Genomic DNA, 17646 nt, shown 5'->3' with positions numbered 1-17646 from the left:
TAGTATTTTAATTTCCTGGCCACAGCATAATGGGATGAATAGGGTCTGCCATCTGCTCCCGCCCCATGAATGTTGACATGAGGCTTTCTGCCTGGCAGCTTACCTAGAACATCCTGCTGTTCTTCTGTTCCCTTTCATTTGTATCTTCCACTTTGGAGGGAACAAGCACTGTGAGGATGGTGGTGGTGGTGGTAGTGGTGGTGGTGGTGGTGGTGGTGTGAGACGCAGCTGGACCCCCACTTATGCACTTGGACAGTACATGTGTGATGGACAGAGACCTCTAGCTACATTGACCTGACTTCTTTGTGGCCCCACGGTACGAAAATTATGGAGGAAGAGGGTTGGAAGAAGAGTGGACAATTTTTGTCTTCTGCACAATAGCTGCTGGATCCCAGATCCAACTCAAGGTAAATCTGAGAGTCTTAATTGTCCCCTGCTCCCACTCCCATATTCCAATGGACATTAGAGATGATCAGTCATTGAAGACCTTGGAACCTGGTGCAGAGAATTCTCCTCCTCCCCACACCTTGCTTTCCTGACAGGTTTTTCATTGTCAGGGCTACCCTCAGATTCCTGTGCAGCATTCCAACACATCAGCCGCTCCTCAGCATTCACCCTATGTAGACTTCTCTCCTTCTCCACATCCTCCCTGGGTGAACCCATTCATTCCCATTTCAAAAATGGCCATCTGTGTACTTCTGATTCCTACAGCTACTTCTCTAGCTCAGACTACTATTCTGAATTCTAGGTCCATGTATCTAGCTGCTTCCTTGATCTCTCCACTTGAATTACTCACAGATATCTCAACCTCAAAAGTCCAAAAATTAAACTCATTATCTCTTTTTACACCCTGACTTGCTTCTCTTCCAGTGTTCCTCCTATTGGTTGAGGACACTGCTGTTCACCGCATTGCCTATGTCAGAAATAATCAGGATCATATTTGGCTCCATTACCTCTCACACTGAATCCATCACCAGGAAATGTCAATCTTGCCTCCCACAGATTTCTTAAATCTGTCAATTTATCTTCATCAGCACAGCTTCCACCTGGCCCAGCCTACCAACACCTGTCTTTGTATTTCCACTGTAGATTCCCAATCAGTCTTCCTGCCAGTCTTGCCCCCTTATAATCCATTTCTCCCCTCCATGAGCAGGGTGAGCCTTCTGAATTACACATTAAATCATACCATTGCTTTACTGCAAGTCACATAAATGTTCTTCATTATCTTTAGAGTGCACACTCTGTAGTATGGGTTTCAAGTTCTTTATCACGTGACTACTACTGTCTTTCTTCTTTGCTCTTCTATCAATACTCCATGAATGTTATACCCCAGCTCTATTAAACTTTTTGTAATTAATTTGTTTACACGCCTTTGCATTGCTAATTCTTCTGCCTGGAATATACTTTCGATCTTTCTTTCCTAGACCCTTCTGCCAATATTTCATCCCACTGATTCCTACTAAATCTTCAGATTTTAAGCTTAAACTCTACTTTCTCTGGTAGCTCTTCCTTGACCCCTTTATTTGGTTAGAACCCACCAATGTGGGTTCTCACAGCATTCCATATTTCCCCGTCATAGGATTTATCACACTTTATCGTAACTACTTGCTTAATTTTTGGACTCTCATGTGCTTCTCTATTAGCACATGAAGGCATGGGTTGTGATGTCTTAATCATTACTAGTGTCTGGCATGGTGTCTGCATGCAATATAACTTTGATAAATGGGTTTGTGATAGTATGTAGATTTTTGTATAGACCCAAATATTCATGTGGAGATTTATTATCTGTTTTCGACAAGTCCTGTGAAATAGTGGGAGAGTGGAGTAGAGAATTTGACGTCAGGTAGACAGCTTTACTACTTTGAACTACCTGGTACTTTACTTAACCCTGCCAAACTCCATATATAAAAATGGGAATAATGATACCTACCTTTCTAGGTGCTATCGCTACCCCATCAAAAAATCTGGAAATAAATGCATAAACAGGTTAGAACATCCAGTGAGTGGCAGAGGCAAAATTAGAACCCAGGCAATCTGATTGGAAATCCTTCTTCATCTCTAGGCAGTGCTATCCCCAAGGGTGCTACTTTACAGGTAGTTGTATATACTTTTCATCTGCTTTTTCTCCTCTCTCACAATGTGGAAATAGCAGATAAGAAAGGATACTGTGAGCTCTTCAAAGCAAGGGAAAGCCCCATCATCCTGAGAACCTGGTTGGCTCACAGCACTGGAGAAAAATGATGGTCATTGTCAGCACACTTAACCATCAAGAAGAAGCTATAGATGTGTACATTTCAACTTTGTGCTTAATAAGTTTATGGAGGTGTATCTTATGCCAAGAACTGTCCTAGCATTGAAGATACAGAAAGCAGTTCTGTCGAGGGGTTGACTGTGTGGTAAGGGAGGCAGACTAGGAAATAGGCAATTTTGATACATGGTCAGGGAGGAGACAATCTTAGAATGGTGTGGATGCTTATGAAAGGAACATCTAATAAATTATTTAGGGAAGACTTTTTGGTGGAAGTGATGTCCAAGATGAGACCAGAGTGACTAAAAGTTGGGAAGCATATTCTGTTTTCAAAAAGATTAAAGATGAGAGATGGTGGTGATATAGTGGAAAATACCTTTTGAAATTGGTTGGTGAATGTTGCTATCAGTTCTAGTTCTGTCAGTTACCAACTGTGTGACTTGAAGCAAGTCAGGTAATGTTTCTACCATGAACCTAAAAAGTTAATGGTAGAAACAATGCATATTTTATAACAATGAAACAATAAAACAATAAAAATACATATTTCATAAGGTTACTATAAGGATCAAATAGGACATTATATTTGAAGACTCTTGTGAAGTGCCAAGTACTATAAAATTGAAGTTTTAAGTGAAATAATGTACACAACTACCATTTCACATGATATCTGCTCTGTAGTAAACCCTCAATAAGTGGTAATTGTCTTCTGCTTTATGTTACATTGCTTTGCTGCTTTGCAATTCCTGTTTTCTTCAGAAATGAGTTAATGAAAAGTGATATCCATCTGGTATGTATCCTCAGAGTCATGTCCTTGTTTCCTCCTCTCCTCTGTCATTTTCCAGAGCTAGTTGCTTCCCTCAATCAGGCTTTTATTATTATTATTATACTTTAAGTTCTAGGGTACATGTGCATAACGTGCAGGTTTGTTACATATGTATACTTGTGCCATGTTGCTGTGCTGCACCCATCAACTCGTCAGCACCCATCAACTCGTCATTTACATCAGGTATAACTCCCAGTGCAATCCTTCCCCCCTCCCCCCTCCCCGTGATAGGCCCTGGTGTGTGATGTTCCCCTTCCCGAGTCCAAGTGATCTCATTGTTCAGTTCCCACCTATGAGTGAGAACATGCGGTGTTTGGTTTTCTGTTCTTGTGATAGTTTGCTAAGAATGATGGTTTCCAGCTGCATCCATGTCCCTACAAAGGACACAAACTCATCCTTTTTTATGGATGCATAGTATTCCATGGTGTATATGTGCCATATTTTCTTAATCCAATCTGTCACTGATGGACATTTGGGTTGATTCCAAGTCTTTGCTATTGTGAATAGTGCCACAATAAACATACGTGTGCATGTGTCTTTATAGCAGCATGATTTATAATCCTTTGGGTATATACCCAGTAATGGGATGGCTGGGTCTTTGAGAAACCTGAGAGAAACAAGAAATGGGGAAGGGATTCCCTATTTAATAAATGGTGCTGGGAAAATTGGCTAGCCATAAGTAGAAAGCTGAAACTGGATCCTTTCCTTACTCCTTATACGAAAATTAATTCAAGATGGATTAGAGACTTAAATGTTAGACCTAACACCATAAAAACCCTAGAGGAAAACCTAGGTAGTACCATTCAGGACATAGGCATGGGCAAAGACTTCATGTCTAAAACACCAAAAGCAACAGCAGCAAAAGCCAAAATTGACAAATGGGATCTAATTAAACTAAAGAGCTTCTGCACAGCAAATGAAACTACCATCAGAGTGAACAGGCAACTTACAGAATGGGAGACAATTTTTGCAATCTACTCATCTGACAAAGGGCTAATATCCAGAACCTACAAAGAACTCAAACAAATTTACAAGAAAAAAACAAACAACCCCATCAAAAAGTGGGCAAAGGATATGAACAGACACTTCTCAAAAGAAGACATTCATACAGCCAACAGACACATGAAAAAATGCTTATCATCACTGGCCATCAGAGAAATGCAAATCAAAACCACAATGAGATACCATCTCACACCAGTTAGAATGGTGATCATTAAAAAGTCAGGAAACAACAAGTGCTGGAGAGGATGTGGAGAAATAGGAATACTTTTACACTGTTGGTGGGATTGTAAACTAGTTCAACCATTATGGAAAACAGTATGGCGATTCCTCAAGGATCTAGAATGAGGCTTTTTATTGCTGGTGGTTGGTATTTTCATGTCTGTTATCTCATCTAGTCACTGTCTTCATTGCAGAAGAAATAGGAATTGGGAAATTAGGAGGTCAGAAACTTGAGGTTTTGGTCTCCAGCGACAAAGGAAGCTAAGCTTTTGTTCCATTATAATTCAAAATGTAAAATTGTGGGATGATTTTCTAGTCTCATAATAAATTTGTTTGTCATGTTGCCAAAAGTATAATTAGAAGATGCCCTAATTCTTAATTGTATATGGCACATCGCTCTGTATTTAAAAACTTGTTTCTCTTTAAATGCGTTTCAAAGGTTACATCCTCATATGATAAAGAATGATTTTCTTGGTAACTCTACTCCTTTTTGTGAAAGTCTTGACTGTTTCTGGTTCTGTGTTGCTAAGGGATTCATCAGTGCAAATAACTAAGTTAACACCGGGACTGAGAGAGGTCTTAAAGCAACTGAGAAGCTGGCTCATAGAAAGGCCAGCAAAAGAGGAAGAACAGGCAGACCCGAGTGACTCTGCCACAGTGGTCGAGCTTATGGCTCTGTTTGTATTTAGGGGAGGGACCACTGCAAAGGACACAGAAAAAAAGATAGCAGGTGCTTTAGTTTGAATGTTTGTGTCCCCTTGAAAATTCATGTTGAAACTTAAACCCCAAAGTGATATCATTAAGAAGCGGGACCTTTAGAAGGTGATTAAGTCATGAAGGCAGAGCCCTTATGTATTTGACTGTTCTTGCATTGTTATAAAGAAACACCAGAGACTGAGTAATTTATAAAGAAAACACATTTAATTAGCTCATGGTTCTGCACATGGTACAGGAAGCATAACATGGACATCTGTTTCTGGGTAGGCCTCAGGAAGCTTACAATCATGGTGGGAGGTCACGGGGAAGCAGGTGTCTCACATGGTGGGAGCGGGAGCGAGAGAGTGAGGTGGGAGGTGCCATACGCTTTTAAAGGACCAGATCTTGTGAGAACTCACTATCTCAAGCACAGTGCTAAGAGGATGGTACTAAACCATTCATGAGAAACCCATCCCCATGATCCAGTCATCACCCACCAGGCCCTCCAACACCGGGGATTACATTTCAGTGTGAGATTTGGGTGGGACATCCAAACCATATAACTTTATAAATGGGTTAGTGACCTTATAAAAGGGTTGGGAGTAACTAGATAGGTCCATTTTTGCCCTTCCATTGCTTCCCATGTGAGAAGCAGCATTCATCTCATCTGAAAAATGCAGCAACAAGGTGCCATCTTGGAAGTAGATACTGGGCCCTCACCAAACACTAAACCTGTTAGTGCCTTGGTCATGGACTTCCCAGATGCCAGGACTGTGGGCTCAAAATTTCTGTTGTTTATAAATTACCCACTCTTTGGTCTTTTGTTAAAGCAGCTTGAACAAACAATGACAGCAGATGTGTCTAGTTCATTAAGACACACCAAAAAGTCCAAGCATGGTCCTTGTACATAGTAGGTACTCAACCACTAAGTGAGGATTTATTGAACACCTACTCTCCAAGTGCTGTTTCATGCAGGGGGCATCATAATGAGGAAAGCAGTTCCTGATCCCAATATTCCTGTGATCCAGTGATAGAAACTAGCAAGGAAAGCACAATGAAAAAAATGTTAGACTAATGTAATTTCCCACAAATAACTTTAGGAACACTTAAGAAAGAACAACTAACTGCCTGGGTGGGAGTGAGGTAAATGATACTGCAGAAAACAATGTGAAGTAGCATTTGTCACTGGATACCAGCCTGTGCAAAACAAATGGGTAAGGGGATTAAAAAATGCTTTTGATAACAAGTGAGGCAGAATTAAAAACATTATATTCACGAAAAGGTTCTGATGGGTGCTGAGTGAGGAAGTGAATTCAGCACTTCTGACTCTGGGATCTCTATTCTATCTACCATGTAAGACAACATCGTATTATCAAGAAGAAATTAGAAGCACACATGTTTGTTTTAAAAAATTTGACACATAGTTGAACTACTGTGGGTAACAGAATTAGAGACAAAGATATTTCGCCTTCAAGGTTTATGACTTATATTTTCTGCCAGCTCTTTGTGGGCTCCGCTGTGGCATTTAACTTTCGGTTGTACGAGTGGCCTGTGGTATGTCTGCTTTTGCAGCATTTAGATGTAGAGAGGATACTGGAGAAATCTTTGTCTTTGATTCCTGAACTAATGAAGGAGAATGGCTGTGTGCAGAAGTAGAAAGGGGAGTAATGGGCAGTGTGAGGTGGCGACTGCCCCCGGAGTAGGATAGAGCAGGTTTGATCACCACCCACCTTCCATCATTGTACTTTCCTGCTCAGAGCAGCCCTCTCTGTCTTACCTCTTCCCTTCTACACACAAAAAGACAGGTCTGAGGATGTACAAGTAGTTGCTAGTCCAGAGGGAATGGAGAAGGGCAGGTTTTAATTAAGAGTTGGCAGTATAGGTGGCCTTGATGGCAGTGGGAGGGATTCTTTCATACTGCCAGGAGAGACACTCTCATTCTGGAGGGAAGCTGCCACACTGTTGTTGGGTATAGAGGTTTAGATCTGTAGTGGGCTGACCCTGAGAGCACTGTCAAGAAAGACCTCATAGCATGTCCAAGACTCTTGAACCCAATCATTGAGTCCCCAACAGCTTCTGTGGGAAGCCTTATTTCTGTGATGTAGAAATTGCAAAGACACAGGACAGGAATTAGGAAGAACTGGTTAGACCTTGAAAGAACTATGGTCTCCCCAACCTAGAGTTCAGAAATCTGTAAAGATATTCTTTACCCTAGATGAGCTCCTTGGGATGTTATCGACTCCTTCTCAGTGGAGGGAAAAGAAAAAAAATGACTCTTTAGAAAAAAAGAGAAATGGCATTAGGGGATGAGCAGCAAAGTATTCTTGACAAAAAATATTTTAGTAGAAGGAGGCACTCAACAAAAGTCTTAAACCCTCCCTACCATCACCCATCACCCAAGATAATCATATAGAAGGTATGTACAGGCATGAAACCAAAAAACTCCCAGAAAGCCCTGGGAAAAAGGATATTTTTCTCAAAGGAGTCTACTAAGGAAAAAAATATATTTTTTTCTTGTTAGCCTTTTTTGGTGAATTGAGTGATTTAACAATTATACTTCTGAACTACTCCTGCCTACTGGGACTGTTTGTTTTGTTCTATTTTCATTTCTTTATGCTACCAGGAGGTGCCATGGTATGTGCAAATGAGGAATGCTTTTATGGTTCTCATTCTAACAGGGCACAGATCTTCTTGACCAACTCAATTTTTCTTCATAATGATTAGAGAGAAGTTGATCCCATGGAGAGAACCAGCAGCCAGAGAGAACTGAATTAGGACATTTAGATTAGAAAGGTGAGAGTTAAGTATGATCTGTGGCCATGTGGCCAGCATCTGATGACTACACTGGATAAAAGCAAAGGCTTTAGCATAAACTGAATAACAAAGACTAAATTTTCAAGGACTAAACCAGTGTTTTCCAACTTTCCCATTTTTTAAATTTAATACACTCATTTCACTTTTCCCTGACAATTCTGATACTATTTTCTTTCAGGGGAATCCATCATTATTGACTATCCTTACCTTGCTGAGATGATTTTGTAGTTTTATCTTCCGTAGATTGCATTACAAAAATGATGCACATTGCTTTTTATTTTTTAAACACAGTATAATCACATTTAATATACTTTTAAGAAGTCTCTTTCTTCATCCTAGAAATTCGGATATTATTTCCTAAAAGTCATGCCCATTCTCCTTGGCCTCTCACATCCGTGGTTGAAAATGCCCGGACAAAACTTCGAAATATATGGAAACAAAGACTAAAATGTTGTAATAAATATACTAAAGCAAGACATGCACATCCCATTGCAGCATAGACTGCATGGGACAGAGTCGTAAGGTTGTTTAATGTAAGTGAGGACACACATTGCTATGAATAAATGTTTATTTATGTAGAGGAATAATGCATTAAGAAATGTTTCTGCCCATGTCCCTGCATAGGGCATCCTTGACCTCCTTGTTCCTTAGGCTGTAAACAACAGGGTTCAGCAGGGGAGCGATGATGGTGTAGGTCACTGACAGAAGGAGGTCTTGTTCTGTAGAGTTTTCTGACTTGGGCTTGAGGCAGGCAATGGAGGCACAGCCATAATGGACAATGACCACAGTGAGGTGGGAAGCACAGGTGACAAACGTCTTCTTCCAGTCCTCAGTTGAGGCAATCTTGAGGATAGTGGAGATGATGAGGACATAGGAGATGAAGACCAGACCCATGGGGACCAGGATGACAAATAGACTGACAACAAAATTGATTATCTCATTGACAGTGGTATTAATACAGGAGAGTTTCATGGCAGGGAGGATGTCACAGAAGAAATGACCAACCACCCTGAGACCAAAAGGTCAGGTAAATATGGATGTTACCTGGACAGCTACCATGGCCAGCCCAATGCTAAAGGCTCCACACACCAGCTGGACACACACCCTCGTGCTCATGATGACCATGTATCTTGGGGGATTGCAGATGGCCACATAGCGGTCGTAGACCATCACTGTGAGCAAGAAGTAATTGTTGATGGCCAAGGTAACAAAGAAGAACAGTAGGGTAGTACAACCTGCTAGAGAGATTGGCTGGGTCTGGGCTACCAGGCTCGAGAGCGTCTGTGGAATGATGACCAGTGTGTACACTCTCTCAGAGCTGGCCAACATGCTCAGGAAGAAGTACATGGGAGTGTGGAGGTGACGGTCAAAGTGGATGATGGTCATGATGATGGCATTGCCAGCCACGGTTAATGTGTACATGATGAGAAAAACCACAAAGAGAGTGATCTGATGTTTGTAGAATCTGGAGAATCCCAGGAAAACAAACTCTGCTACTTCTGTGAAGTTCTTTCTTTGCACTTTTTAATTGCAATGTCTGAAAGCAATGCAAGAAGTCAACGTCAAGAAATTCTTATCATGATATGAATTCTAGAACAAGGACAGAGCAATGACTGTAGAAAACACTAAGAAAAAAAGTCAATTTCTCTGCTTTGTAATCAGAAGCGTTCTAGCTCATGTTATATAGCTACTTCACCATCTTCTCCCTTTTCTGTTTGTGCTGTCTTCTTAATCTTCTAGCACTGCTGATACTGTTAAGCCTCTGGCCAAGGAATTGCCAATATGTGACACCACAGCCCATATCTTTTCAAAGTGCCATCACAAATGTGCTCTTTTGTAGCACATGGAGGAAGGCATTTTCCTTTACAATATGCATGGCACAGGGGTCCCATCCCATGCCATCCTGTGAAAGTCCACACAGCTGAGACAACAAAATGGGGGTGAGAGAGTTGGACTTACTGAATTAGTACCATTGGTGGATAGCTTCTGGTGACAGTGTAGGGGAACAGAATCAAGGTCAGTGAGAGCTGACCTTTGGGAACACTTCAGTGGGAGCGAAGATGAGGTATTCTGGGCCCAGCCTAGATGGTCTAGGGGAGGCGAACCATTGGCAAAATTGATTTATTGTGAAGGTATTAACAGGGGCTTAAGGTTTGGAGATGTGTAAACTAGAGAGAGAAGTGGAAGCTGTTGGAAAAAGAGAGAAGAGAACCAGCAACACAACAGAAAGTTGGACCTCGAATTAAAAAAAAATAGCTGATTTATTTTTGACGGAGGGAATTCTAAGAATAAAGAGGTGTACTATTTGATTTAAATTGTTTGCTGAACTATATTGTAATGTAAACTCCCTTGAGAGCCTCAAGAGCCTATGTTTAAAGCTTTTATATGTATAATTTTCAGTTAGTGGTAGTTAGGAAGTAAAGAGAAGTGGATGATGGCACAGTGCAGAAAAAGGTATCATGAGCAAGGAGTAAAATCCAGACTGAGGAAGAAAAACTACTAGCCTGTAATGACTAGAAGAAATACAAGGCCCTCTCCTGCCCTCCCGTCCCCCTTACAAGCAAAAACCACTAGCCTGTAATGACTAGAAGAAATACAAGGCCTTCCCCTGCCCTCCTACCCCGTTAGAAGCACACACAATATTTGCTAGAAATTTGGTGAGTGGGTCTGGGATTTCCATCATATATCAAATGATGATTTGAACCATTTTTGCTTAAATAACAAATAACACTAACAGGCTGGGGGATTTTGGCACACTTAGGAAACTGCCACTAGGAATCTAGGAAACACTGTGGGTGTTTTAGAAAATAGTCCATCATGGAAAATGAGGCAAATATTTCGAGTAGAAATGAGTGTGTCACTAAAATTAAAGGAATTTGCCTTAAAAGACCACTGAGATACGAGTTGGATAGGCAAAGATTAAAGAGAGTGACAGTGCAACTCCAAGCAGCCTTTTAGAAAGGATAGGATGGAGCTATCGCTATGTAAATTTAAATTGACTAAAATAAAAGAGAATTAAAAATTCAGTTAGTCGGTCGGGCGCGGTGGCTCAAGCCTGTAATCCCAGCACTTTGGGAGGCCGAGACGGGCGGATTACGAGGTCAGGAGATCGAGACCATCCTCGCTAACCCGGTGGAACCCCGTCTCCACTAAAAAGTACAAAAAACTAGCTGGGCGAGGTGGCGGGCGCCTGTAGTCCCAGCTACTCAGGAGGCTGAGGCAGGAGAATGGCGTGAACCTGGGAGGCAGAGCTTGCAGTGAGCTGAGATCCGGCCACTGCACTCCAACCTGGGTGACAGAGCGAGACGCCGTCTCAAAAAAAAAAAAAAAAAAAAAAAAAAAATTTCAGTTAGTCACACTAGCCACATTTCAAGTGATAAAAAGCTACATGTGACTAGTGGCTACCACATTGGACAGCTCAGCTGTCAAACATTTTCTTTTGTTGGTAAAAGTTATGCTGGACTGTGCTGTTATGGTGTCCTGCCATGAACAGACGTGTGGAATACGTTAAATAATAACCACAAAATGAGATATTTAGAAAACAATACTATGATGTGCTGCCATATGGTTAGGAATATTTGCATGTGTGTGTGTGTGTGTGTGTTTGTGGATGTTCATAAATATTTGCATATGTGGGGGGAAAAGCCTGAAAGAATATGAACTTGATATTATCATGAATTAGTTATATTGTGCTGGTGGTGCTATAGGGAACTTTGACTTTTATCATTTCTACAGGGATGATAATGGCTCATTTTAAAATATTTTAAGCATAAAATTATAACTCATAAATAACTTGGAGAAGTCAAGGAGGATGACAACTGAAAACATATATTCAATTGATTAAGAAGGAGGCTACCAATGACCTTATTGGCCACAGCTCTAGTAGAGTCCTGGGCTGGAAAGCCTGATTATGTGGAGTAAACAAAGAAGAATTTTGTTAATGTGTCAGATGAGAACAACAGATCTCTTGTGCCTTTTCCCTTTCCTAATGAGCCTATTGCAATGAATGACAAAACATAGTTAAGGCTATGTTGAACCAGGAAAACTATAGACGTATTTGGAGTAGGGAAGGAGGGAACATACAAAACTGAATTAAATCAGGAGGAGGAAAAATCTTCTGGTATCTTTAATTTAGGAGCTGGAAAGTGTTGCTTTCACCCCAAATCAGTCACTGATTTGTTGTAAAAATGTTTCATGTAAATATAAATTTACTTTCTTGGAGTAAGTTGTGAAGATATAGACACGATGGCTAAGGACTAGATGCAGGGAAACTGGGTCAGGTACATAAGCCCAGGAAAAGAAGTTTATTGCCTATGGTATACATTTCAATTGTATGGAATGGGCAACAAAATAATATCTTAAGATATTCATAAAACTTGGGGAAACAAATGCAAAAATGAAAGGTCAGTGTAAGATTTGGGAGCAAGAATAGCCCCTTCAAACCAATGTTCTTTCCATGTTGTTTAGTATTTATTTGGAGGAAAGGTGTGTGGTGTGTGAGGGAAAGTTAAAGCCCTGCCATAGGGGAAGCTATCATTTCTCCTGCATGTGGAGCTCAGCTACAGGGGATCTCCCAACACTAGGCTTAGCCCAAACAAACAAACAAACAAATGAGCCCCACAGTGATTGGGCTTTGTCCTGCATAGAGTGCACTTAGTGGCCATCCACACCTCCTAGAGTAGGTGTCATTGCTCGCCCTGGTTTTTCCAAGTGTTCTTCCCAACCACATCACTCTCCCAGAAAGGAGTTCTATTTTGTATTTCACTTCATTTTGCTACCTACCCAACGATGTTTTGGAGTTCCTTTGTGATTCAGGGCAATTGCCTGGTTGTCTCATTTTTTAACCTGTCACTTTCTGAGGTGCAGAAGCAATCTAAAATTATTACTGTGAGAAATTATGGCTCAAATGTCAAATACACAGCTGTTACTGTCCCTGGAAGTGAGGAAGGCCCTGGTGAGAGAGACAAGGAAGTCTGAGACACAGGAGGAAATCACATTGTTAGTTCTCCTTGGTGTTCTTGGAGACTTACACATACAAAATCAGGCAGCAATGTTTAGCTTGGGAAGGGAGAAGAGGTCCCAGAGGGTACCGTGGAGCCAGAGAAATGTGTGGAATGGGTGGGTTGGTCTCACCCATGGAGGTTTGCCAGGATGAGTTCTCAGTGGTTAGAATGTGTCTCAGTGAACTTAAGGGCTGTGTTACACCAGATGGCTACCCCCACCCCTCTCTCTCTCTCTTTTTTTCTACTTGTTGCTTTTTTTGAGTCTCCACCCAGCCAGAAGCGAGTGCAGCTGAGCACAGTAGCAGCAGCCCTTCTACCACCCAAATCTGGGCCTTCTCTGACTGAACCCTAAGGGTGTTTCTGTGGAGGGAACACACCAGTGGATAATCTCAAAAGCACAGTATAGAACAGAAAGAAGCTTTCAAAATGATTTATACATTCCGGAAGGATAAAAACCCTGTGGGAGAGTAAAAATACTGAAATGTGCTCATGCATCAAAATGTTAGTTATGAAGTCAATATTCCTACCAGAGGAAAAAGAAAAATAAAGTGGAGGGGAAAACACAATTTGAAAGTGTAAAGGAAATGCCATTTGCAAGGGGAAGAAATTATTACAACAGCCATGGATGCCCACAAATATTTTGATCTTTATAAGCAAAATTTGATGCTGGAAACAGAATCTGTGTTAAAAAAAATTAAAACATGCAGGTAGGCAAAACTTCTATAATTATGTTTTGTGTGTAAAGGAATTACACAGTAAAAAAAAAAATAGTGACCTGCCTTTTTGGTAGAGTTTCCATCCCCTCCCTTCCTTTCCCTTATTTTCCTTCCCTTTCCTTTTTCTTTTAAACAAAATAGATCTAAGGAGCCAGGGAAGGAGGAGTCAACGTCTTAAGAAGCTGATGATCATGAAAGCTATTTGAATAAATAAGAGAATAATAACTTTTCTTTTGTCTAGAAGCCTTCTCAGACCCAAAAGTGTCCATCTGCCTTCTGGAGTCTGTGGAATCTCTCTGTGTTCAGTTTAGAATAATCGTGACTAATTTACAAAAGATCATTACAATTCTAGGAAATCTGATTATCATTTGTCTGGAAAAATAAATGACAGACTCTTGATGTCTTTGAAAGTTTAGCCTTATTTGATTCTCAGCCTTATTAGATTATTGGGTCACTTACATTTCACTGGACTCTGGCTGAAGCACAGGGTGACATTCACAGAGTCCCTTTGGCCCTTTTTGCTTTGGCTCTAGAAGAGCTGCCCCCTTAAATTCTGTGATTAGAAAGAAACTCTCAGAGGAGACGTTCTTCTGTCTAGCTCTGGTCTCCTGCATCAATTTGTCAAGAGACTTACCATGTCTCCCATGGGTCTGCACAGAGTCAGAATCCAGAAATGAGCTGGAGGATCTCATTACAAGCAGATCACACCAGGAATATTGAGCAAGCTTTGGTCTCACATGGCCTGCTACTTATTTTTCTTCAGGGGAAAAAATAGCTAAACTCATTTGAAGACATGTTGTCACATGGCGCCATCTTTTCTTCTTTTGAACCTCTGTTAGTGTTTGGTCCTTGGTCAGTTACTATCAGTGAGAATGCACTCATAGAAAAGTCAGATATAGTGTCTCTCTTTGTATATAGAAAGAGCTTACATCATTTCTCCTACTAGCAGAGGCCATGCTTTGGTTTGTTTAGGTAAGAATTAGTTTTGGGGGTAGGAACTGAAAATGGAGCATGAGTGCTCATTTTGATTTGTCAGAATATAAAAAGAAGTTAGGGCAGATGATTGAATTTGAGATCATCATCCTCCTCATCATTATAGCTGACAATCACTGAACACTTGCACTGGGACTGAGTGCCAGAACAGGGACTGACCAGGTGTTTTGTATGCATTGTCAGACTGAATCCTCATAGGATCCCCATAAGGATACTGAGAGAAGCTGCTGCAACAGCTGGAGCTCTAGATGAAGTATTTGTCTTTGGCATCTCACCCTCATAGATTATGGGCTTCAGTGAAATATGCCAATAACATTAGATTAGCTTTGCTTCTGGATCCTGTGGTTGTATGTGACATGATGCGGGTGCCTTTACCAGTGCCCAAATCTCTCAAGTTAAACTCAGAAAAGTGGCCACAGCCAGACAAAAACGAGATAGAAAATTCTGGAATACAAATTGGAGTTTAGTTTATATTATAATCAGCTATTTAGTCTTGACAAGACAAGAATTAAAGACAATTCAGGTCATGTTTCATTTTTTCTTCTTTCATTTGAATGGTCTTGGACACCTATTCTTTCTAAATAATGGAAAGTCTCATGAATACCTAAAAGGTCTCTACATTGCATTCCAAATGTGACTATATATTGATCCTATCCAGTGCAGATAAAATATTTTTTTTAAATTTCTACTTCAACTCAAGTCTTAGCTAAGGCATATCCCAAACTAAGAGGCCTCATTGCTTTAATCTCAGAGCTCCACTCAGAGTCTCCCACACAAAACTCACAGAAAACTACCTGCAAGCCTTCTCATCCAGGAAAATTATTTAGGGACTTCAGTTAAAACCAGTCCTGAAGCTATGTGGCTAAATGCTCTTACCTGTTTTTCTATAGCCAAAAATAAGAATCAGATCTTTACTTGCGTAAGATAGAGTCAAAAATTGCTTTTCTTATTAGAGATGACTCCTGGTTTTAGCAACTCATTGTACATCTTATGTACTACTTGTTTCCTAGTATCTACCAGCCTTAGTGGCAAGTATGAGAAAGGGGATGATTATCTCTGTAATTGTTAAATCACTACACAACTATGTTCCTGGATTGTTGTGCCTCCAAATCCTTCCATTTTCTTTATAGATTCTGAATTATTCAAGTAGTTTCCTCTGTGACTTTTGCTGCTTTCTTTGTTGTGACAACAACTATATCTGAGAAAAATGCCAAGATGACGTTACCAGAAATTCCATCTTTATTAGTCCGTTCTCATGCTGCTTTAAAGAACTGCCCAAGAGTGGGTAATGTATAAAGGAAAGAGATTTAATTGACTCACAGTTCCACAGTGCTGGGGAGGCTTCAGGAAACTTACAATTATGGCAGAAAGGGAAGCAAACACATCCTTCTTCACATGGTGGCAGGAAGGAGGATCGTGGAGCAAGGGGGGAAAAGTCCCATATAAAACCATCAGATCTTGTGAGAACTCACTCACTATTATGAGAACAGCATGAGGGTAGCCACCCCCATGATTCAATTAACTCCCACGGGGTTCCTCACACGACGCATGTGCAGTATGGGAACTACAATTTAAGATGAGATTTTGGTCAGGACACAGCCAAACCATATCACCATCTCTATTATAAATGATGTTAAAATGGACTCTCTTCAGTTTTGAATGAGCCATCAATATGATAGATATTAATAATAAAAATAATATACACAGATTCACTCAAATAAAAAATTTATGAAGGAAATGATTAAGAACCATCTCTACAATTCTTCTATCTTTTGGCTAGAACAAGGTGCACAGAGAAGGCAGAATGTGGGCATAGGAAGGAACTTCTCCAAAGAACTTCTTTGCAGAGAGCTGCTGTTTTGCTGTTGTTGCTGCTTTGAGGGAGAATTAGGTTAAGCTATTTGTATCTTGAGAAGATTATTATTTTTTACTTCCTTACCCAACCTCAAGCCTAGTATGGGGGCTTCTGTGGAATCACTGAGGAAGCTTGAAATATCCCTCTTGCTACTGGGCAACTCAAAGGACTTGAGAAAGCTGCAACACTGTGTAAATAGGAAAGTGTTGTCTATATTAAGACCATCTGAGACTTCTAGAATTTATAGGGACAAGAGATGTATAAATGTTTCTTTTGGCTGAAGTACAGACAACATAGAAGAAAGAGCTTACATGTAGTCATTTTGGATTATGTTCAAAAGAGCCATTTTAAGAGGCAGAGGGTTCACAAGAACAAGAAACCTGTCACAAATACTCTATCCTGAGATCTGTGCAAGTAGTTGCAAATGATCACCAAGAATAAATAATATCTTTAACTTAGGGGAAAGTGAGAGGGGGACTATGATATCAACCTGAGATAGAAGAAAGCCTAAACATGTGAGGGATGGATTACAATACAGGCTGATTATTGTCAGGAGAAACCCACATGTAGTTAACACAGACTTATTCGAATGTAAACTCCAAAATAGCAAGCACCATGATTGTTTTACTCAATATTATATTTTCAGTACCTAGCATTGCCTGGCGTATTTTTGAGAAGTTGCTTAATAAATAGTTGAATGAATGGATTATAGCACTTGGAAGTACACTGGTTTCATTTCTAAAACTTGTTTTAGGTTCCTAGGCAAAGGGGTTGTTAAACCAAAACACAATGTTAGTGAACATGATAGAAATATCTGATATGCAAGAATAGACAGACCCTTCTAGTACTCATAGTACAAGTTTATGGAAAGGTGGTTAATGTTAAGAAAGCATAAAGCAAGCCTTAACTCATGAGCTGTCAATCAGAAATTAATAATTTCTCATATTGCTAAAATCCCTGTCTACCTAACCAACTCAATGTTCTAAATAAGTTCTACTTGTCTTAGTCCATTTTGTGTTGCTATAAAAGAATATCTGAGACTCAGTGATTTATAAAGAAAAGAGGTTTATTTAGCTCATTGCTCTGCAGGCTGAGAAGTTCAAGATCATGCCTCTGGCTTCTGGTGAGGGGTTTTGTGTTGTATCAAAACAAGGTGGAGAAAGTCAAAGGGGAAGTGAACATGTGCAAAGAAAACAAAACCTAAAGGACATCCTGGTTTTATAACAGCTAATTCTGGCAAGAACCAATCTGATCCCACAAGAGTTAATGTACTTTCA

At 40.3% G+C, this 17646-nt stretch overlaps 1 protein-coding gene across 1 annotated transcript; it reads right to left on the bottom strand.

The window, feature by feature from the left end:
* Positions 1-8393: 8393 nt before the first annotated feature.
* Positions 8394-14213, bottom strand: LOC112620900 (putative olfactory receptor 10J6). The gene is given in 2 exon segments (XM_025379952.1): positions 8394-9322; positions 14156-14213. Coding segments are annotated over 2 exon segments (987 nt in total).
* Positions 14214-17646: the final 3433 nt, after the last annotated feature.

This window comes from Theropithecus gelada, chromosome 1 (genome assembly GCF_003255815.1).
Source record: "Theropithecus gelada isolate Dixy chromosome 1, Tgel_1.0, whole genome shotgun sequence".
In the NCBI taxonomy this organism is placed as follows: Eukaryota; Metazoa; Chordata; class Mammalia; order Primates; family Cercopithecidae; genus Theropithecus; species Theropithecus gelada.
This window is presented reverse-complemented; position numbering and strand designations above follow the sequence as displayed.